The sequence below is a fragment of the Conger conger genome, chromosome 4 (assembly GCF_963514075.1).
Source record: "Conger conger chromosome 4, fConCon1.1, whole genome shotgun sequence".
NCBI lineage: Eukaryota > Metazoa > Chordata > Actinopteri > Anguilliformes > Congridae > Conger > Conger conger.
In genome coordinates, this window is record NC_083763.1 from 7,323,701 (window position 1) to 7,346,449 (window position 22,749).

Sequence of the window (22,749 nt, forward strand, 5' to 3'; positions counted from 1 at the left end):
GAGGATGAGCTTCTGGGGCAGAGGAGAATACAAACGGGGCATTTACATGAGAACAGTTACTCTGTGCGTGCGTGTGGGATCAGGGACCTTGCTGTGCTTGTTGCATTCTTTATCCTCTTGACCTGCTAGTCATTGCCTTGCTTCTGAAGTTCTCCTGCACTGCACCAACAGATATCTTAGCATTCTGGACTTTATTCCCATCTGATAACCTTCTTTCAGCTGATAACATTTTTCACACTGTCTGGAACCATTTGACAGAACATTCTACTTAGCTAGTCAAAGCAAGTCCTGACAGCTACTTCATTGAAGAACAAATCAATCAAACATAAATGATCTTCAAATATAATAGTGCAATGTGAAATTAACAGCAGATTATTTTATGCAAAATAGAAAAATGGATATACTGTATGCTGTATTCTGCCTGTGAATCGTGGCTACCTGGCCTCCCTATTCACTAGCGCATCGAATGTCTGCAAATACGAGGCACTGAAATTCCGGGAAATAGACACCAACTAAATGAACTATTGGAGCATATTCTTAGTTATAATGGGTAGCATTTTCTGAAAATGAAAATACGGTATGTTTGAGCTATTTTAATAACCAGCGCAGAATAGAAATGTGGTTAAACGCTTTTGTGGTAGAACGCTGAATTGGGTTGGAAAATGTCAGAAGGTACAGATAGTTCGACAGAATCCGTTGGATATGTCGACGATAGAAAAAAGGTTATCCTTTAAGCTGTACCGACATCGTACTGTTGCTGAATTACAGAGCTGCAAAATTGCAAAGTTTAGGCAGGGTCAGTTGGGGGTCGCCACCTGCCATTTCCTAATTATTGTTTATTTGAAATAAACTATAATATTGCACTGCAACTGTTGTCACTCAATTTATCCCGCAGGACTGAGTGGGCTGTGTGTGTATGCCTGTGTGTGCTTATGTGATTCTAACACGTTATAGGAGTATTACAAACAATGAGAATGTGTTTCAATTGAAAATAGCTGTTTGATTAAATCTTCTTTTCCAGTATGTTAGGCTGATCAGAAAATAGTACAGGATAAGAAATAAAAACAAATGAAAAATAACATGAGATATTTGTTTAATATAAAAAAAGGGTTTGTATGAGATGCTGTCGGTAAGAGTGAAACACAGAGAAAGTTAGTTCGAAGATGAATACGTGGCATGTCATGTGTGGGGCGTAAATGTAAACAGCTGAATTTCTCACAAGTTTCAAGTTTCTCTCAAACACATGAATCCCCCACACACACCTACATATCTGGTTAATAAGTAACTAAAAAAATAAGATAAAAGATTAGAGAAATGTACTTGAATACAAAATATCATATCAGAAAACCAATAACACAGAAACAAAAGTTAATTATTAATAAATAAAATACAGTTATTGTATGTCTGTTAAAGTAAAAACAACCTTTGTAAATGCTGAAAATAGCTAGAAAACAGAAGTCATAGGTCGGTAGGGGTGGCCATTTTGCTTTCAGCCTTTGGAACCTTCTCTGTCATCTTGGATAATGGCCTTGATCTGCTCCTCCAGGCGGGAAAACGCCGGCCTGTCCTCCGAATTGTAGGCCCAGCAGTCACACATCATGTCATATACCTTCAGAAAAGAGAATGTACCGCATTTTTAGTAAAATAAATAAATGGATTCAATCAATTTCTGTCGCATTTTTGCTTGTTTAATTTCAGATGGGTACATAAATACACACATCTTTGCTTGTATTTCTACGTCCTACCTTCGGCAAGCAGTGTGATGGGGCTGGTAGCCTCCAACCTTCCTTGAGGATACTGGCCAGGTGCATTGAGATGGAAGGACTCTGCATGGCGTTCCCAATCCTCTGGAGACATAACTGCAGGGGGTGGAGGGGTAAACTTAATAAATTGTTATTTCTTTTTTTTTTCATGGTTTTCATGGTGAAGTCTGGTCATTTGTAACAGGGTGGTAGTTGAGGGACTGAAGCAAACTATTTAACTATTGAGTGTTCTCCAGCTCAGTGACCACAACTGATTTTATTTTTCATTTTCTTCAATAAAATGAAGGCATACATTTTCTCTCCCAACACCAGTAACATCTAGTCATAGTATGCAATTGGTATGCATAGCAATGAATGCATGTTGTTGCACATGTTAAGTGAATCTAACACCCTTGATGGTATTCAAAGACTGTATATTTCTTTCGTTGAGCAGCAACGTCTTTAGTGTATGGGATGACTGTACGCCTTAGATCAATGTCTGATGAAAATATGCTATGCGTGGCACAAGAGTTGAATACGAGGCTTGACGAACGTCCCAGCTTGGAGACAGCTTGCAGAACTCACCCTCTTGGGGTTCTGGGTGTGCTCACAGTAGCTAAAGAGCTCATGCATAACAATCCCGAAGCTCCACACGTCAGACTTGTGTGAGAACTTGAAGTCGGTGATGGACTCTGGAGCATACCTGTATTGGAAGTCGGACATCGGCTTACATTAGTACCAAAGGGCCTGGTAAATGCTTGCTCTGATAATGCAGACATATCTGTTATCAACTGGCTCTGTAAAGGTCTGCCATTATTTTTTACGATTTGTACTGTAATACTGAAGGGTGGCATGTGTAAAAAAAACAACAAAAAAAAAAAAACTAGAATGTACTGCAAATTCGTTCATACCAGAAAATGGGGCTTTCTTTTGGGTGTGTCACACGGTAATACTCCTTGTCAACAGGGAGGATCTTGGTCAGCCCAAAGTCTGCTATTTTGACGAGAGTTTCGCTTGCCACCAGAATGTTCCGGGCAGCCAGGTCCCGGTGGACGTACCTCACGCCCTGCAGGTACTCCATTCCCTGAGGGAGCGATGCGACAGTAAATGGTAAATAATTGGTATTTATATAGCGCCTTTATCCACAGTGCTGTACAACAGATGCTTCTCATTCACCCATTCACACACACACACACACACACACCAGCTGGACAGGCGCATTTGGAGATAAGGTGTCTTGGTCAGGGACACTTTGACACACCCAGGGTGGGATCAAACTGGCAACCCTCCACCTGCTCTTACCACCTGAGCTGTCGCCCCCCAGCAGAGTTATTCTATCACTATTATCATATGTGGTATTAATGATGACGCACAGCACCTCGCATATCTGTGAAGCAAAGAGCAGAAGCCTCTTGCTGTTGACACGCTGCTGGTTCTTCTCCAGGTATCCAATCAAACTGCCGTAGGGCAAGTACTCCATCACCAAACTCATGCTGAGACGGCCTGCAAACAATACACATCATTTATTTTCATACTGTAAATACAACGGATTGTGCAAATGCGTAACAATTTGGCATCGTTAAAGAATGGAACCGGCCTGAGAATCATGCAGCGTATGCCTGCCATGAGTTATGTTTTTACTGATCAGCGGAACATTTGTGGTTTACCCATGTGCCCTAGCCACGAGTGCGTTTTATCCTGCTAGCTCAACTTTTGCAGAAACACCACAGAAACAGCTTGTATTTGCCACCTCACCCAGAGATGTTTTGAACTTGCGACTGTAGAGAAATCCCCATGCTGCATGTAATAAATTCTTATCACCCTAAACAGACAGTGGCAATTTTCTATGACAAGCAAGCCTACCAACATTGGTAAATCTACCAGAAACAATTGGGCTGGCCATTTCCCTTTCCCCCACTAATTCTAATTCAGTGAACAAACTGTTTATCTAGAACGTACAATCACATATTCCAGTTTGAAGACCCAAACTCCAGAATTTATTTTATTTTTCATGTATGGCCCTTTAAAGTTATACAGAAAAAATAAAACAGGAGCCAGATCCTGTTTGCATGAACAGGATCTAAGTTTGTAGCATCACTGGATTTAAAGAACATTTACAAATAGAAGGCGGCTCCTTTCTAATGTCACCAGCATGACAAAGAGCAATGGGACCTGTAATTGATAGGCAGTAAGAATACAGTTGATTTTTGTTTTGATAACAGGAATATGTGCATAGGGTGGGTGATATTTTCACAATGGTCAGAGCTGACGTAAGTTTGGCTCACATAGCTTAAGTCTCAGGATGCGATTGTTAGCCTGCGCACCCTAACTCAATATTATTCTTTACTGGTATTAAACAACGTTTTGACCCACAACGTTTCTGACTGCCATCCGACTGCTCTTACTGCCTGAGCCATGTCGCCCCGATCATATTGCGTTCAGGTGTGCAGGCAGGCAATAAATCCATAACCTCAGGATTAGGAAATCTTTACAACTTTATTTATTTTTACAGGGGTGGTGTTAGAAAAATATCTTCATTTATAGCACGTCCTGTCCTCAAATTTATCAAAATAAAACTGGAGTGAATGCGCTGTCATTGTCACTTTTATTTACTCTGTGTGTCGGCTCAAACTTTTGCGCCCACTCTTGTGACATTGTAGGACAAATTCACAGAACAAGATGTTCTACCTCCGTTTTATGACAACCAATCACAAGTCAAAATCAGACTAAACCATCATAGCTTACAAAGCTAAATTGTAATTTGGCCGATTGCCACAATGATGTTGGAACCCAAGAGTGTAAAATCATTGTGGCGTAACAGTGACCAGCTGGTATTTTTTAGGAGGAGTTATGTTGAAAGCAGTGTATAAAATGGGTGTAAATGTTTTTTTTACATTCCTTATTGTTTACATTCCTCTGGATGCTAATGCTAAAGTAGCATTGAAAGAGCTACATGCAGCTATTAGGAAACTTAAAACATCACACCCGGACAGTGCCTTTGTTGCTGCCGTGCTCCCCAAATTCAATCAAAATGTCTCCTGTGCCATACATTGTACCATGTTTACACAAACACTGCGAAAAGCTTTCAAAGCCATTCCCCTCCCCCCACTTGGGGCAGTCGGATCATCCATCATTGTTCCTCCTCCCCTCATACACACCTCCCATCCGGCCTGTGTAACCTACGGTAAGGACAGTAAACGTGTGGCCCGAGGGAGCTGACTGCTCATTTCAGCACCAGGTCCAGCACACTGACCCAGCACACTGACACAGCACACTGATCCAGCACACTGACCCAGCACACTGATCCAGCACACTGACCCAGCACACTGACCCAGCACACTGATCCAGCACACTGACCCAGCACACTGATCCAGCACACTGATCCAGCACACTGACCCAGCACACTGATCCAGCACACTGGTTCAGCACACTGACCCAGCACACTGACCCAGCACACTGATCCAGCACACTGATCCAGCACACTGACCCAGCACACTGATCCAGCACACTGACCCAGCACACTGATCCAGCACACTGACCCAGCACACTGATCCAGCACACTGGTCCAGCACACTGACCCAGCACACTGACCCAGCACACTGATCCAGCACACTGATCCAGCACACTGACCCAGCACACTGACCCAGCACACTGATCCAGCACACTGACCCAGCACACTGATCCAGCACACTGATCCAGCACACTGACCCAGCACACTGATCCAGCACACTGACCCAGCACACTGATCCAGCACACTGGTCCAGCACACTGACCCAGCACACTGATCCAGCACACTGATCCAGCACACTGGTCCAGCACACTGGTCCAGCACACTGGTCCAGCACACTGACCCAGCACACTGGTCCAGCACACTGACCCAGCACACTGATCCAGCACACTGATCCAGCACACTGACCCAGCACACTAACCCAGCACACTGACCCAGCACACTGATCCAGCACACTGACCCAGCACACTGATCCAGCACACTGATCCAGCACACTGACCCAGCACACTGATCCAGCACACTGGTCCAGCACACTGGTCCAGCACACTGGTCCAGCACACTGACCCAGCACACTGGTCCAGCACACTGACCCAGCACACTGACCCAGCACACTAACCCAGCACACTGATCCAGCACACTGATTCAGCACACTGACCCAGCACACTGACCCAGAAGCCTCTGATTACCACCATTGATGAATGGGCAGGTCCGCCAACGACTGAGGACTACTACTACGTTTTCAGGACTGGTGACAGCTCATCCAGCTTATAGCTCTTTTTCCCTCGGGGATACCACGCTCACGCCGTCACCCAGTGCAAGGAACCTCGGCCTGGTGATGGACAGCAGACTGTCCCTCTCCGAGAACATTGCGGCGGTGACCCAGTCATGCAGGTTCTTCCTATACAACATACGGAGAATCTGCCCCTTTCTCACCCCCTACTCGACCCAGCTCCTAGTCCAAGCGATGGCTCTGTCCCGCCTGGACTACTGCAATTCCCTCTTGGCTGGTCTCCCAGCGTCCGCCATCAGACCCCTCCAATTTATCCAGAATGTAGCAGCTCGTCTGGTCTTCAACCTTCCCAAATACTCACATGTCACCCCCCCTGCTTACTTCCCTCCACTGGCTGCCCCTCATGGCTCGCATCAAATTCAAAACATTGGTGCTAGCAGTCAAGGGTTCTTCCCCAGCTTACCTACAAAAAATCATCAGACCCTACACCCCTGCCAGACCTCTTCGTTCAGCCTCCACAGGCCACTTGGCACCTCCCCCTCTCCAAACCTCCACCTCACGCTCACGACTACAGTCTGTTCTGGCTCCACGGTGGTGGAATGAACTCCCTGTTGAGGTCAGAACTGTAGAATCTCTCGCCAACTTCAGTGCCGAATGACCCGTTGCACTTAGACCCATCATCAGGAAACGCTTCGAGCCTCCAACTCTGTACAGTGACAATACAGTTGAATCTAATCTAATCTAATCTAATCTAATATATTCTAATCTAATCTAATCTTCTATTATATCCTGAACACGTCCCAACAGCCAAGGAATTAATGGCTGACCTTGATCCTTGAAAGAACAAGCAACGTGAGAAAGAAATTTGAGTAATATAATCCTCTAATTGCACTGGGAAAGATTCCCTCAGGAACGAGTAAAGTGCTGCAAAAAAGGGTTTGCCCCCTTACTGAGTTTCTCTATTATGGCATATTTTTCACACTGAAAAATGGAACCTAATTAAACACAATTCACTTTATTAGGTAGACTTGTAGGTAGAACAACTGTCAGAATGGTGAAGACATGTGATCTAAGTGACTTTGACCATGGAATGATTGCTACTGCCAGACAGGGTGGTTTGAGTATCTCAGAAACTGCTCATCTCTTGGGCTAACGTCACGTCCTGACTTGAATCCAATAGGGTTGCTATGACCAGACCCGAGAAGCGCAATTCACTCTCAGAACCCAGCGACCGTCTTTATTAAAACAACAAAGGTGGGGGAAAATAACTGAACTGCGACGTGATAGACTGATATCAAATGATAGAAAGTCACTAGTCATTGTTGCTAAAGGTGGTGAAACCAGTTATAAAGTATCACGTTTCTAATAGTAGACAGTAGATCTGGAACAATTGAGTGTTTTCCATAGCACTGTTTTCTTGAAAATCCAGTTATTGTTGTTTTATACTTCTGAATGCTGTGAATGTGACTACGCTGCTTATGCCTTAAGCCCAGTCTCCACCAAACAGCCGAGACGAGACGGTTTTAGAACGTCTTTAGAAGTACGTTTTATCGGTGTGAACGGCCCAGTTTCAGTTCGGCTCTCTGCGGCTGGCGTTTCGAAAAACTGAATGTGTCAAGTCTTGTAAGCCCGGAGAACAATTAATGATTTACCGTTACAGTTTACTCAATCGTCATGGAAACATTTGTTTATTGGTTTACTCTTCTCTTTAGTGTCTGCTGCCAAGTCGATACTCGCGGATCTTTTGAGATCTAAACACGGACGTTCCGTTCCTCGTCTAGTCTCGGATGTTTAGTGAAGACTGGGCTTTAGTAATATCATCTTGAGAGTCTGAAAACTCCAAATAGGCTATTATCCAGTATTACAATCCGTGCTGGATTCTGACCGCTTATATTAAATGAATGATAACAGTAGTCTAATTAGTGTATACCTGTGTGTGCATATTCCATGTTCTTGCGGGGCTTACCCATACTGTAGCAGATGCCCCTGTACTTGACAATATAGTCACAGTGCAAGGAGCTGATGGTGTGAATCTCTTTCTGGAAGTCAGCCATATTCGACTGTTTGTGGGGCTGTAGCTTTTTCACGGCAATCAACTCTCCCGTGTTGTCTCCCAGTGGGTCATAGCGGCACAGCTCCACACTACCAAAATTTCCCTAGGAAATAAAATATGCGGTTGTTTTAGATGTCTTGCTCAGCAGTAATGCCCCAGTTCCCAAATACTTAACAGTTTCCTCAATAAGTAACTCAGCCAAGTATCCGAACCTGTATGTTATTTGTAAAACAAAGCATGTGAAATGTTAATACATTATCGTTTCAAAATATACTTTTCTTGGTTTGGCTTGATCCTCTGTAACTCTATAAAATGTAATACAACCATATTTTTTTTTTTTCTATCTCAGATTTATTTTCACTTACTGGTAGCTTAGGCTCGGAAACGAGATGTTTCTCACATATTTTTCATATTTAAGGATAAAAGGCTAGTCCTTTGTAAACAATAAGAAGGCGACAACCAAAGTGTCAAAATATGTCCATTACAATAACTGTGTGTTTATTTAAACTGTTTGCTTCATTTAGACCCCAAACATAAAAGCGGTCATAAAATCTTAATACGAGTTAACTTTAGCCTTTCTTGTATGAGTAAGCACTAATTCCTTCTCCACTCCTACGTGTCTGAAATATTTCCACTGCTTGGCTCGATAGGTTGCACAATGCAGTGGTATCTTCAGTGCTGACTGAGGCATGAATTTTCATGAGTTTACTTGAATGGAAACTACTTCGAGGAACTCGGCGTGTGAAGGCTCAAAGGCTTTAGTCCACGTCCGTTTATGTCATTGATACAGTGCAGTCCGTAAGTATTTGGACAGTGACACATTTTTAGTTGTACAGAGCGAAAACAACATAAAATGTGTCACTGTCCAAATACTTACGGACTGCACTGTAGGCCGACTGCAAGCAATGTACGGATGCCAGTGTGCCTTCTCTTACTGGACACAGAATTGAGCACATTTGTGCATTTTATTATTGAGAGCTATGCCTCCCTCTCCTGGTCACTTAAAGGATCTTCAGGTTAAATGTTTCAGTATGAATGAAAATGAATACATTATCTTCATGTACAGTTAAATGCAAAAGTACTGGGGCAGTGACACCATTTTCGTGTTTGTACTCAAGCACACTAGATATTAAATCGTTCGTGGGTATCTGCATCCTGATCGGGTGACCGGTGTCGGAATTGGATCCCATTTTATACATAGCCCTCCAATATTATTGGAAGAAATGTAAGTGGACAAATTAGGAGTATCTGAAATAAGATTGTTCTGTTTAGTATTTGCATCCGAAGACTTCCATCACCAGATGCTGGGTGTCTTCCCCGGTGATGCTCAGATAGGCCTTCAGTTCCTGTGTGTTTCCGGGGTGTTTTGCCCTCAGCTCGGATTGGCTTCAGGATGAGTTACTGTACAGAAGCGACTGTAATTCCCCACTCAGATCACCCAATAGGGAATGCGAATACGCTGAAATTAAAGCGGATGGCCTGCACTTTAACCTCATAGTCACTATTTTTTTTCAAATCCCATATGCTGAAGTAGAGTGAAAGGATGCCAATTCACTGTCCCAATACTTTTGCATTTAACTGTACATGTTGAAGCCACAAAGGACACCAGCAGACAGGAATAGGCCTATACCTTTCCCAGGGGGGCGATGTATCGTAGGTGCCTTTCCTCGTACAGAGGCTCCCGCTGGTAAGAGGCGTTCAGAACTCTCCAGAAGCTATCCTTCTCGGGGGCTGTGCTTGCTTGAGGGTTACACAGGAGCACGTAGTCTGTGGGGCAGAAAATAAACCATCTCTGAGTGTAAAAGCTCTCTCAGACAGAGTTTTATTTTTTTTAACAAATTTTTGCAGGTGGAGAAAAGGCGGCGTCGAGCGAGGTGTACCCGAGGTTATGAGACTGTTCAGCTGGCGAATTATGACACGGCAGGAGGGCCGCAGCGCGGGATCGTAGTCCATGCACTGTCCAATCAGATCCGCCAACTCCGCCCATTCCGAGGACGGCAGCTGCTGAAGATTCTCGTAGAACTGCAGCTTCTGTGAGTCAGACAATTCGGAAATTCAGCTGACGCTCTTATCCAAAGTGACTTACAGGTGTGATCGGACTAAGCAGGGGACAATGGAGCGCCCCTGGAGGGGTGTTTAATGTGGGGTTTAAAGGGCCTTGCTCAACAGCTGTGCAGATTTTATTGTGGCTACACCGGGGCTCGAACCACCAACCTGGGTCTGAGTCATGCACCTTAGCCACTAGGCTACAGGCTGCCACAGGGCTGTTCACAGGAAAGAGAATTGAGTCTAATTTAAGTTTGCCCTAGGTCAGGGTCAAATTTGCTTCCATTGGAGTTCAGCTTGTTTGCATGGCTGCCACTACCTGCTGAGGTTCCTGCCCATGAAGAGGTGCACTCCCACCATTGAAGATCTCCCACAATGTTGTTCCAAAGCTCCACTTGTCACACTCCAGCTTCAGACTGTCTGGAGCCTTCAGCACTTCAGGAGCCACCCATGGGATCCTGTCCAGCAGCACTGCAAGCCACCACACATACACACACACGCAGAGATGCACATACACATGCATACACGCACACACACGCGCACGTACACATGCATGCACGCACACACACACGCATACACACCCGCGCACGTACACACGCATGCACGCATACACACACGCGCACGTACACATGCATGCACACACACGCACACACGTGCACGCACACATCCACATGCACACGTATGCCCACAAACATGCATGCACACACACACACGCACACACACCACACACACATGCATACACATATGTACACGTGTACATACACACACACGCACACACACATTCACGCTTAATATCTGATTTGAGTACAAATTTAAGAAAATGAATCATTGATACCAAGTGATATGAGTTTACCATCTCTGTCCAGAACGGTGAAACTGATCCCAGGGTCACTGAGCTTGATAAAGGGAGATGTCCCTGAGGTGTCCCCCTCTCTGGCCAAAAGCAGATTTTTGGCACAAATATTCCCATGAACTATGTTTTTTTCCTCCTAATATTAAAACATAACAAAAATGAATACATCTCAGCGTGATGTGTTTCTGCATAATATGATTAAGGAATCTATCATAGAAGGCAATGTATTGTTCATGAGTTTTATGGATTGAGAGAGAGAGGCTCAGATCAGGGGGTTCAAAGGTCGCTCACCAGGAAGTTGAGCACGCAGGCCAGCTGTTTGGCCACATCCAGTTTCCAACTGACAGGAACAGACCGTGCTCGTTTCCTGAGGTACAGGTCCAGGGCGCCACACTTCACAAACTCCTGCACTACGATGTCTGCGTGGTCAGAGGGGAAAAACAGCACAGCTCTGAGGCTGTTTTGAGAGTAACGCACTTCACCGGAGAGCGGTGTCAGCACGGCGGGTCAAGAGCGCTCGAGAGGGGCGATCTCAGCGACTGCTTCAGGGCTCCAAATGAAAAACACGAGCACAGTGTCCTCTGAACGTACGTAATACAGGGATGACAGAATACACTTTCGTAAGGTCACAGCGGAAGGAGTGCGTCAACCCGGGACGACAGAATATGCGAGAGCAGTAAGGTCCACTCACTCTTGGATCTGTGGATGCTTATTCCGTAGACCAGGAGCAGGTGCTTGTGTGAAATCTGGCTCATCAGGCTGGCAGCCTCAAAGAATGACTGGGGGAAAAGAAACAGGATTTTCTTTGTGGATATTTTTGCCGTGGATATTTTACAAAACTGCACTGAGTAACCGAGGCCCCAAATCTGGCCCTAAAAAGAACTGTTCCTGGTTTTACTGTGTAGTTATCCAGCTAATGCAGTAGTTCTACTATGTGGAACAGGTCATATTTCAGATTTATAAGCCTACTGTATGTATGGTTTGTTTAGTAATTTATTGAAAACTAACGTGGCCAAATCAAGAGACATAGTGTAATGTCTAACAGTTGTTTAGTCTAAACAACTGTAAGTCACTTTGGATAAGAGCATCAGCTAAATAACAAATTACTAGTATTATTATTGTTGTTGTTGTTGTTGTTGTTGTCATTTTTATTATTATTATTATTATTATTATTATTATTATAGTGATTTTGCTAGGCCATGCTTAAAAAAACAATCTTGTGAGATGTATGCTGTAATAAGTCCCTACCTCCCAGAAGTCTTTATGACTGCTGTCCAGAACTTTTAGCAAGACATCTGTCACGTGCTTCTCCCCTTCCCGGATGTCCGTCTTGCCACCTTTGTAGATGCGGGTGAAGGATCCTTGTCCCAGGTTCTCCCCCTACAGCAGTGACCAGTGCAATATAACAGTGAGGGAAATAATAGTAATTAGTCAATTAGCTGACACTTTGATTAGACTAAGCAGGGGACAATCCCCCCCCCCCCCACCCAGGAGCAATGTGGGGTTAAGGGCCTTGCTTAAGGGCCCAACAGCTGTGGATCTTATCACAACTACACAGGGGGTTGAACCACCAAACGTCCGGGTCCCAGTAACGTACATGTACCTTGGCCACTAGGCTACAGGTTGTCCCTGTGGAAATAGGACTGGAACCCAAATGCAGTGAAGGTTACATTCCCTTGTAAGCTGCTGTTGTACCCATGAGCAGGGCACTCCAACAAACCGGCCAGCTGTTTAAATGTCTTATAAAGTACAAATGGCTTAGGCAGCCTAAATCTGGTATTAGTTTATAATTTATATTTCTTTTATTTTTTTCTGCATTACTGTGTCAGTAGAAAAGTTAGAGATTTCCAAATTTGAGATTTCCAAACATTAACTTTCCTAAAGATTTGAATGTTTCAGTGAATTTTTGGAATTTGGTTAAATAAAGTAACATATTAAGTAATACATTACATTACATTACATTGATGGCATTAGGTATACACTGTTATCCAGAGCGACGTACAGGTGATTAGACTAAGCAGGAGACAATCCTCCCCTGGAGCAATGCAGGGTTAAGGGCCTTGCTCAAGGGCCCAACGGCTGTGCGGATCTGTGGCTACACCGGGGATTGAACCAACAACCTTGCTGGTCCCAGTCACGCACCTTAACCAAAGGCACATCATTCCCAAATGAGTCCGTGCTTTGTTAAGGTTTGCCAATCTGGTCTCAGGGCACAGTATTCATGCAAGTGTAAAGAACACCTCACCCACTGAAGGTCTTCATACTTCATCATCTGGAACTGGACATGGCCGGCCTTGTGTCTGGAGAGAGTCGGTGACCCCACGGCCTCTGCCGAACAACTGTTCCTTATGATGATCATGTTCGTGTACTCTGCAGTGACGACAACAGGTTTTACAGCGCTGTCCGGTTTAAGCATTTTAACTGCACAAACTAGGCAAGTCATGACTACACAGGTAGAATTGTCCGCAGAAAAAGAATCCGGTTGTAAATAACACGTCGTACCAAAGTCGTGCCGTACCTTTTGGTTGAGGTGGACAACATTTTGTTAACTTGACGGGCACCTCTGCCAGAAAAAACTCATTTGTTTGATAGAAGGCTACAAGTTCCCCAAGGCTTAAGAAGAAGGTGTGGACTCCAGAGAGATGAAACTCCTTGCCCTGCTTGATCAGACAGTCTTTGAAGTCCATTCCAAGGGGAGACTGAAAGGAATGTGCGGTCAGAATCTTTGGTGGTAGAACAAATACTCGCCATCATAAATATCAGCTATAATGATAATCTTTAGAATTTTTTGAGTATAGAACTGTGCCACACTCAAAGCCATATTTGAGTGCCATTTCTTTGGCCATTGATGTTATTCATCCATCCACCCATCCATCCATTATCTGAACCCGCTTATCCTGAACAGGGTCGCAGGGGGGCTGGAGCCTATCCCAGCATACATTGGGCGAAAGGCAGGAATAGGTCGCCAGTCCATCGCAGGGCACACACACCATTCACTCATATACTCATACCTAGGGGCAATTTAGACTCTCCAATCAGCCTAACCTGCATGTCTTTGGACTGTGGGAGGAAACCGGAGTACCCAGAGGAAGCCCACGCAGACACGGGGAGAACATGCAAACTCCGCACAGAGAGGCCCCGGCCGACGGGGATTCGAACCCAGGACCTCCTTGCTGTGAGGCGGCAGTGCTACCCACTGCACCATCCGTGCCGCCCCCCATTGATGTTATACAATGTATAATTCATATATATGAAATACAGAAAATAAGATCAGCACCTGAACACAGACGGTAAGGAAGTACTTGTCGTAGTCTTTGGGACTATGTCGGAGGAGGAACATGCCATTCTTTGGCCCAGCCTTTTTCAGCTTGTGGACGGCAATCTCTGACCTTTGAAAACCAAAAAAAAATATCTCTATAAAACCACACAACCCACCAGTCTGAGGCATTAGCGTAGCGGAAACCGTTCTGTTTTCAGCAATGCTGGCGAGCACCACCTGTAGAATGGAGAGGAAAAAAAGACCTCTGAAAGTACTAACGTGATTGGCCCATGACAGTGGTTTCTGATGTCACTGAGCAAACTCGGTGGGGCGACTTCCTGACAGAAGAAGTGACTAGAGTCCGTGGTAAGCCTGAAATAGCCGTCGACGAGTGACACAAACGACAGGGCCTCCGTCACGGTTTTGAACTCTGCCTCCTGGTGAAAGAACATATTGAAGAGCACAAACAACAGTGTTAAATTAATTATTTCATATTCATATGGTTTATGTGGTTATGTAATGTAGCTAAGGTGTGGGGTACGTTTTGTATACTTTGCGACTGTTTCCATTCCCATTTCCGCAAAGGTCTCACATTTTCATCGAGCCACAAACTATTTTTTGCATAGACACGTTATTTTGTTTACAAAACAGGAAGTTGACTAACCCATTTTTGTTGTACGTCGCTCTGGATAAGAGCATCTGCCAAATGCCAATAATGTAATGTAATGTAATTTTGCATTTGTACATGCTAATTACAGTATGGCTCTTAAGATAGCAAAGGGCACTGACCAAGCATCTGTCATCCAGCCTGGTCACAGTAACCACCCTGCTCTCCAGAGATTCCTGTTCTCGACAGTCCTTGAGGCTGATGTCTACGATCTGTGGGAAATCACAAAATGTCTGCCACTCCTGTGAACAGGATGCAGAAGAGTGAGGTCAGCGCTGATGTCACAAACAAAGATGCTTTACAAAACAAAATGTACACTCTCTTATCTATTCCCCATCCCTCCCTACCTCCCTGTGAACCTTAATTGTAGTCTTTGTGATTTACTTTGTGTTTCGGTATTTTTAGTTGGCTAGGTAAGCAGTATTTGGATAGTTAAGTTTGGTCACTTTTGCTTTGTTGTTTGTGTATTTGTTTGTTTAAAAAAAAAAAAAAAATTGATGGTCCTTATCTTTGTTCTACGGGTAGCAATTGAAATTGTACTTCCCTCTAGGGTCTTTCAGGGCGCTTATCCCTGGTTATGGGTATGCACTTTGTTGTACGTCGCTCTGGATAAGAGCGTCTGCCAAATGCCAATAATGTAATGTAATGTTATCTAGAGGTACGAAAAGTGCCTAAAAAGATACAAATGCTTGTCCCTTAGGCACTCTACAGGCACATACACTTGTAGCCCAACACAGCAAAGGGAATATTACTGTACTTTCAGGATACGCTTGGGAAATTTGATCCTTGACAAACAGAAATGTACCTCCACCGTCACTTCATTTCCGAGAGTGTATTCAGCTTGAATCGCAAGATGCGGTTCACGGTGTTCACACCGACAGCTCACAGCTCACAGCGCGGCTCACCTGGACGTCGTCGACTCTGGTCCGTATGCCGTTCTCGCCCGACACCTGCAGGAGCGTGGTCCTGGTCTCCTCTCCCTTCTGCTGCCACCCGGGGTCGCGCACCAGGAAGCTCTCCGTGCCGTGGCAGGGCTCCATCGCCGCCAGCTCGATCAGGTACTTGATCTTCAGGCTGTGGTCGCCCGCCGGGCAGCGGCCGAGCTTGCGGAGGAAGTGCTTCAGCATGCTGCGTATGCGGTAGCGCGAGATCCGGTGCCGCCGCTGGATGTCCTGCCGGTGGGTCTCCGGCAGGCACGACTTGTAGCTGAGGACGGACAGGCCGTGGTAACTGTCACGGCGGCTCTCCGTAGCTCATTTCACTCAACTCCTGAGTGTGTCAACAAACTTAACTATATTGCATTTTTTTAAAAACGTATTATTTGCACAATGTACTTCGTTCAGGTCAGTGAACACTGAATTTGATGAGTGAAAGTAAAAAGTACGATGTTTGCTAAAAAAATTAAGCAGAGCGAGTACTGACAATGCAACCAGTTATAGAAGCTATTTTTGAAATCCACAGGTATTATAATAAATAACACTGCGTATTTAATTTCTCGCATGGACTTTCACCGCAATGTATATCAACAGTGCGCAGCCAAGCCCCGAAGTTGCTACAATAAGATCAGCGTAGCTGTCGGGCCCTGGAGCAAGGCCCTTAACCGTACATTGCTCCAGAGTGGATTGGCCCCTGCTTAATCTAATCAACTGTAAGTCACCTTGGATAAAAGCATCAACCAACTAACTCTTTCTATTCCTCCTCCTTCACATCACTCTTCATCTGTTTCCCTTCTTTTGCACAATGAAGTTCAAAGAAGGGCAACCAGATTGATTCCATGTATAAAAGATATGTTATGAGGAAAGACTCAAGATGCTTAACCTCTTCAAGCCTAGCAAAAGGAGACTTGACTGAGGCTTTTAAATTAATTAAGGGATTAACAAAGTGATTGTTCAGGGTGAGTTCAGTTAGCAGAATGAGGTGACATAAATGGAAATTGCCAAAGGATAAATTCCACACAGATGTTTCAAAGTATTTTTTCACACAGAGTGGTCACTGTGTGGGAATAACTCTCCAGGACAAGGGGAGGCGGAAACACCGATTTCCAAGACTAGGCTTAATACAGCGCTAGATACTATACCGCTTTTAGGCAAGCTAAGCAGTCGGTACACTTCAGTGGTAGGAAAATGCGAGCATTGCCGGGCTGAACGGCCCGTTATGATAAGTTATCTCACTGCGGGCTCTCTGTACCTTACGGTCTTGCTGACGTCCTTCAGGCTCTGACTGCGCTCTTTAGCCATGCGCCACAGGTCCAGCACGGCCAGGCCGAGGCACTCCTCCTGCGCGCTGAGAGGGGGAGAGATCCCCATCTGCCCGCTCACGAAGTCGCTGCGTGACTGCCGTTCCCGGGCGTCGTGACGCAGGACGGAACAGGGACGCACAACAAGTCGGCAAGTCAGCCTTTCTAAATACGGTTACGGCGCCGCCAAAACTACAAGTGCTGGGTAACGCAGTCCCTGGGAAACTTAGTGAAGTAACCAGGCAAAAATTATGTTTACGTGAAAACAAACTGTATGTATAGGTTATAAAATCAACATGCAGCAATTTCTCTCTCTCTCTCTTCTACTTTTTTCTGGCCTTGTGTGTTTCTATCATCTTTTGCTCTCTCGCTCTTTCTCTCTCTCCTTTCCTTTTCTTTTTTTTGTGGGAGTTATTGTGTTACAATAAATGCGTGAAAACTCTCAACTCATTAATCTCACTCTCATATTCACTCTCACACACACACACACAGCATACACAGAACAATTGTTATTGTTATTGTTATTGTCATGTACCTGAGCAAAAAGATAATCAATGACACAGTAGTCCAATGCAACATTGACACTGTTTCTTGTGATGCTGTAACGATATGTCTTCTTGCTTCCCTGCCCATACCAGTTTGAGAAAAGAAACCTGGAAAACAGTGAGTAGAAAATTATTAAACTCTCGCACTGATAAATGACCATTGAAATACACAACATACACAAAAAATGCGCAAACAACATAAAAACCCAACTCCTTTATATGGAGTGATAACACATTTAAACATTGATCACCTGACTCTGTAGTGAACAACGATGATTGCATATTCATTTGGACTGAACTTGTGGTTGGGAGGGAACCAGTAAGAGAGATCTTCTGAAGCCAATGCAAAGAGACTGTGGAACACAGGTAGTATTCCTGGTGGAAAGACGAACACGACAGTTAGAGAATTCCGCAGTCTGACACCCAATCAGCAGAACACAGGTAGGTCTTTGTGAAGGGAGATAAAGCTTTCTTGTGTCTTTTTTTCAGAAATTTTTCCATCACTAATAAATTTAAGTACAGAATTCGGTCCTCTTCCATGAAGCTCTTACATATAAAATATATTTTCCAAAATGTAATAAGTAATAATACATTTTAAATCATCTACAGCAATTGGCTGCCATGCAAAGCACCAACCAGCTCGTCAGGAGCATTTGGGGAGTAAGGTGTCTTGCTCAGGGACACTTTGACACACCCAGGACGGGATCGAACCGGCAACCCTCCGACTGACTGCTCTTGACTCCAGAGCCAATGTTGCCCGGTTCCCCGTGAAGACGAAGAGCTTGCTCAGTGTGACGGAGTCAGTCACAGGCTGCCACTCTTACCACATTCCTTGGCAGCGGCGGTGCAGACCTCTTCGGCGGTGATCTCCCCGGGGGAAAAGCACAGGCTGGCTTCCCCCTCCTGCAGCGGGCTGAAGTAGAGATGGACCTGCATGCCGAACTCCGAGCCGGACCTCTGGCTGCCCGTCCTCTCCCGGCTGATGAGCGGAGCACTTTCCTCTTTGAACGGATCCATGGGGGAAAAAATCTGCCTGTCCTGCTAAAACCTACTCACGAAATATAGACACGGAATAAAACGATTGAGGGAATGTGAGATTTTTAGTAAAATGAAATATCACCAAGACATAAAGAGCGCCGAAAGCAAACACAAACGCTAGGACACTTGTCGGATGCTAATCTGCGCATTTGAATGTCTCTTGGCATTACCAAAAGTGGAAACAAGTGTCGCTTCAATTACTATTACATATTCACTGGTAAACATTCAGCATCTTGAATGTAATACAGTGGATTAAAAAGTGCACCACTCTCAGCCACACCAGCAAGACTGCAGATGAAGTGTGGGCACTTCTCCACTGCACTTCCACTTGCAGACTAAAGCAAACTCACTGGCTTGTTTGCTTACTCTGTTACCATATTTTCCGTACGGGGCACTTTTTGGACTATATTACTCCATATCACTAGAAAGGAAGAAATGTTGATATTGAACAAAGAGGGCCCTCTGCTGGTATTGCGGTGAGGAGATTACTGTCTATAAACTTTACTACTGCTGTGGATCTTTACTACTGCTGCAGATAATTACGCCCCGTTCACACCATCTACTTGCGACAGTGGCAAAGGTGGCCCCTGTTCAAAGTCTATGGAGAATGGCAGCATACAGCGGGGGGGGAGGTAAAGTCAGTACACAACAACAGATGACCTGTATATTTGTCGCAATGAGTAATTGAGATATGCCGTATATACACTCAGTGACTAATTTATTAGGTAATGCTTGTTAAATATTTGTGCAAATATTTAATCAGCCAATCATGTGGCAGCAACTAAATGAATAAACGCATGCAGACGTGGTCAAGAGGTTCAGCTGTTGATCAGACCAAATATCAGAATGGGGAATAAATGTGATCTAAGCGACTTTGAACGTAGAATGATTGTTGGTACCAGGTTTGTGTATCTCAGAAACTGCTGATGTAAGACACATCACATGTTTGTATCTTTCCTTTCATGAACTAAGTGGCATTATTTTCCGTCATTTAAAATGAATAAAAGTCAATCAACAATGAATCATTGTTCAAACATTTTGTTCATTATTTGTGCTAATTCTACCCTGTTATGCTCCTTTCCACCATGCTATGCTCCATTCCACCCGGTTTGCTAAGCATTTTCAAAGCATAATTTTACAATAATGTCAAATGTTATGCATGTTTTATGTTAATATGCAGAGAGCTAACTGCAAGCAATGAAAATAAAATTATAGGATGGAATAAGGGACACATAATGTGGTGTTTATTAAATTAATAAATATTGTAAAGCACTTGCATTACTAACACTTTGTAATAATAATGTATGTCCCTAACAGGGTGGAATATCCTCACAGTCCATGTCTGAACAATCTGCCCATAAATATTTCAATTTAAGCACGTGAGCTTGTTTTCTTGAAAGTTAAACATGTCAATTTCCTGACAGAATAATAAAAACGTCAGCCCAAAAAGTCAGGAAGACGGAAAGCAAAAATGACCCCCATGGAAAAAAGAGCCACACACTAAACAAAGTATCCCAGTTGACATGTCATCCTCTTATGCCGGTACACAACAAAGGATGTTTGACTGGTTTTAAGAATGCTGGAAAGCAGAGAATGCTAAAGGGGTCACAGGTTTTGGTAAGGGACCAGTTGCAAGCTATCAAAATATGTGACCTGACACACTAAATCACACACTAAACAAAATCTTGCAGTCGACATGTTTGTACACATCAAAGCAATTTTTTTTGCTATCAAAATATGTGATGTGACTGTACATGAAAAGCACATTTATGAAAACTTTTTAAAGATACAACTGGGTAATTCATGATTGTTATGAACGGGAACGATAAACCTATGTTTTGAGTTTAAGGTATTATGAACTCAACATATTACAATTTCTAATTATAATTTCATTGTGGTATAATGCATTTCCAATGTTACTTTATGCTCACACTTTTTCACACAGATTAAATCATTTGCCAATATTATCCTGTATGGTGTGAAAAATATAATACATTTCTTATTTTTTCATTATTCATTAATTATATAGCTGTTATATTTAATGAATGTCATGTTATCATAAGATATGTGTTTTCAAAAGCATGTTTAAAAAATAATAATAATTTTGAAGCAAAGGATGATTTTTTCTGTACATTTTAGTGTCCAGGGGCCTGGTCCACAAAACTGGATTACTGATTTAGCTGGATAACTGAACCAGTAAACACAAACACTAGTAAAGCCAGGAAAAGCTCTCAGCAATCCTGCTTTGTGGAACAGGCCCCAGTGGCTTAGTCTATTCCAATGCTGCACCATCCTCAGTCCGCTCAGGGGCTTGTATCATAAAGCAGGGTTTCTGATTTATCTGGATAATTGCACTGAGTAAACCCGGGATTTTAAACTTCAGTCCATGTTCTGGATTTGGGAGGGTTCTGGGTTTCCACTCAGTAATCCTGCTTCTTGGTACAGGCCCCAGAAGAGTCTGTTCTACCTGACTTGAGGCTGAAGATTGCTTGTACAAGCACAATAACATAATGGACAGGGAGCTGGGCTTGCGACTTCAAGGCAGTAAGCCTTATTCACAAGCGGGGGGGCTATGATTCTACGCGAGGTCAACGTACTTAACCTGAATTGCTTCAGTAAATATTCAGCGGCATATTGTATATGTATGGGTCGAACATTAAAAAAATAATGTACGCTGCATAAGTGGCAGGGATCACATTGCTGATTAAATCTCTTCCAAATGCTGCCTATAATCAATTCATACCGCAAAGAACTGACTGAATTATGGGGTAACAGAAGTTTAATTTTAGCCTCTTTTTAACTAAAATCCTAACTCAAACATTGATTGCAGATAATGCAGATATTTTATAGTAATGATTACTGAATCCTTAGATAAGCTCAACAAAAAGCAATACTGTCCTCAGTTTCCCCACGTTGATCATGTGGCGTAGTGAAACTTTATGTGTTTCAAGGGTTTCATGGGGCTTGCCTAACCAAGGATCACAGGCCATGAGAAAATTTCCCCTTGTGGGACAACCAAGATTTGATTCGAGACTCTCTTGTTTCTGCTCTTTTTTTTTATCCAAACAAGAAGTATAACATGTTTCAATAACATTTGTTTAACTTCAGTGGAAGATAAAGCAATTAACATTTCTCTCAGTAAACTTTCGAAATAAATTGTACAGGAAGCCAACCTATTTATAGCCTTGTTCGTTATCTACATAGAGCCCAGTTATGTTTAAGTGCAGACTTCCTTGCAGTTTCACTTAGGTTTCCTGATGACAAGAAATGCCAACATTTAACTTAATAACAAACTGTGTAGAACTCTGAGTTCATAACTGCCAACTGTGAGTAATATAAATGAACACCAGGGATCTATGTTCGTACTCATAACTTCTGATGGGAAACCATCACAATGATCTAAATGTTCGACGCACACAACTGTGTGTGATCATGGAGAAAAACTTCTACCTAAAAACCATGAAAAGGCACACAGGAACACAAGAATCGTATTCTGATCAAATCTAATCCTAAAAAGTACACAAGAACATTAAAATAACAGATAAACAAACAATTTAATCATTTAACAGTAGTTATAATCATAATCTGTTCTTTTAAAGTTTGTTTTGATTTCATTTTCCTAGCTTCATAACTCAACCAAACCCGGTAAAACCACTCAAACTGAAAGCAAGAAAGTGTACAGGTTACCTTAATACATACTGGTCGAGGTGTAGGCTAATCCCTTATTTCAATGTAACAAGGAGACTGCTGTCTCTATCTGAATCTTCACACTGAGCCTTTCCTGACATGTGTCAGTAGGCTGGATGAGCAAGGTGGTTTCCTGTTTGAAAAAACCCACAGAAAGTTCGTTCAGTTCCGGACTCATTTCACTGATCACAATCAAAGACCACAATATTTTTCTTTCCCCAGCGACCCTTTATTAAAGGAGATAAAAATTACACCAGATGCTCTATTTCAAATACCTCTCTGTCACAATTTAAAGGAGAGACACAAATCTGCTATTTTACATAAATAAAAAATAAAAAAAGGTTTTAATATGAACTCAGTTCTTTTTTTATAGCATATTCTGTTG

General features: G+C 43.4%; 1 protein-coding gene across 2 annotated transcripts; it reads right to left on the bottom strand.

Moving 5' to 3' along the window:
* Positions 1-1,076: 1,076 nt before the first annotated feature.
* jak3 (Janus kinase 3 (a protein tyrosine kinase, leukocyte)) lies at positions 1,077-22,476 on the bottom strand. Of its 2 annotated transcripts, XM_061238309.1 has the most exons (24): positions 22,365-22,476; positions 18,464-18,687; positions 17,891-18,014; positions 17,630-17,747; positions 17,046-17,191; positions 15,764-16,064; positions 14,981-15,100; positions 14,471-14,628; positions 14,210-14,321; positions 13,451-13,631; positions 13,178-13,302; positions 12,181-12,312; positions 11,624-11,711; positions 11,224-11,351; positions 10,933-11,068; positions 10,399-10,550; positions 9,914-10,064; positions 9,664-9,800; positions 7,947-8,136; positions 3,121-3,245; positions 2,654-2,826; positions 2,328-2,445; positions 1,746-1,859; positions 1,077-1,609 (listed from the first exon to the last, which is right to left on the bottom strand). In XM_061238309.1, the coding sequence occupies exons 2-24, from the start codon at positions 18,654-18,656 to the stop codon at positions 1,490-1,492; spliced, it is 3,342 nt and encodes a 1,113-aa protein (XP_061094293.1). In that variant the 5' UTR covers positions 18,657-18,687; positions 22,365-22,476; the 3' UTR covers positions 1,077-1,489. The 2 variants fall into 2 exon arrangements, with proteins under 2 accessions (XP_061094293.1, XP_061094294.1); XM_061238310.1 differs by lacking the exon at positions 22,365-22,476 and having other exon boundaries at positions 18,464-19,536.
* Positions 22,477-22,749: the final 273 nt, after the last annotated feature.

Bases quoted from the DNA above. Each gene is read 5' to 3' on its own strand.
- jak3 (XM_061238309.1), bottom strand. From the start codon at position 18,656: ATGGATCCGTTCAAAGAGGAAAGTGCTCCGCTCATCAGCCGGGAGAGG. The intron at 13,303-13,450 runs GTACGGCACGAC...TCGTCACTGCAG, and splicing joins TTGTCCACCTCAACCAAAAG to AGTACACGAACATGATCATC. The intron at 3,246-7,946 runs GTAAGCCCCGCA...TATTGTTTGCAG, and splicing joins GGGCATCTGCTACAGTATGG to GCCGTCTCAGCATGAGTTTG.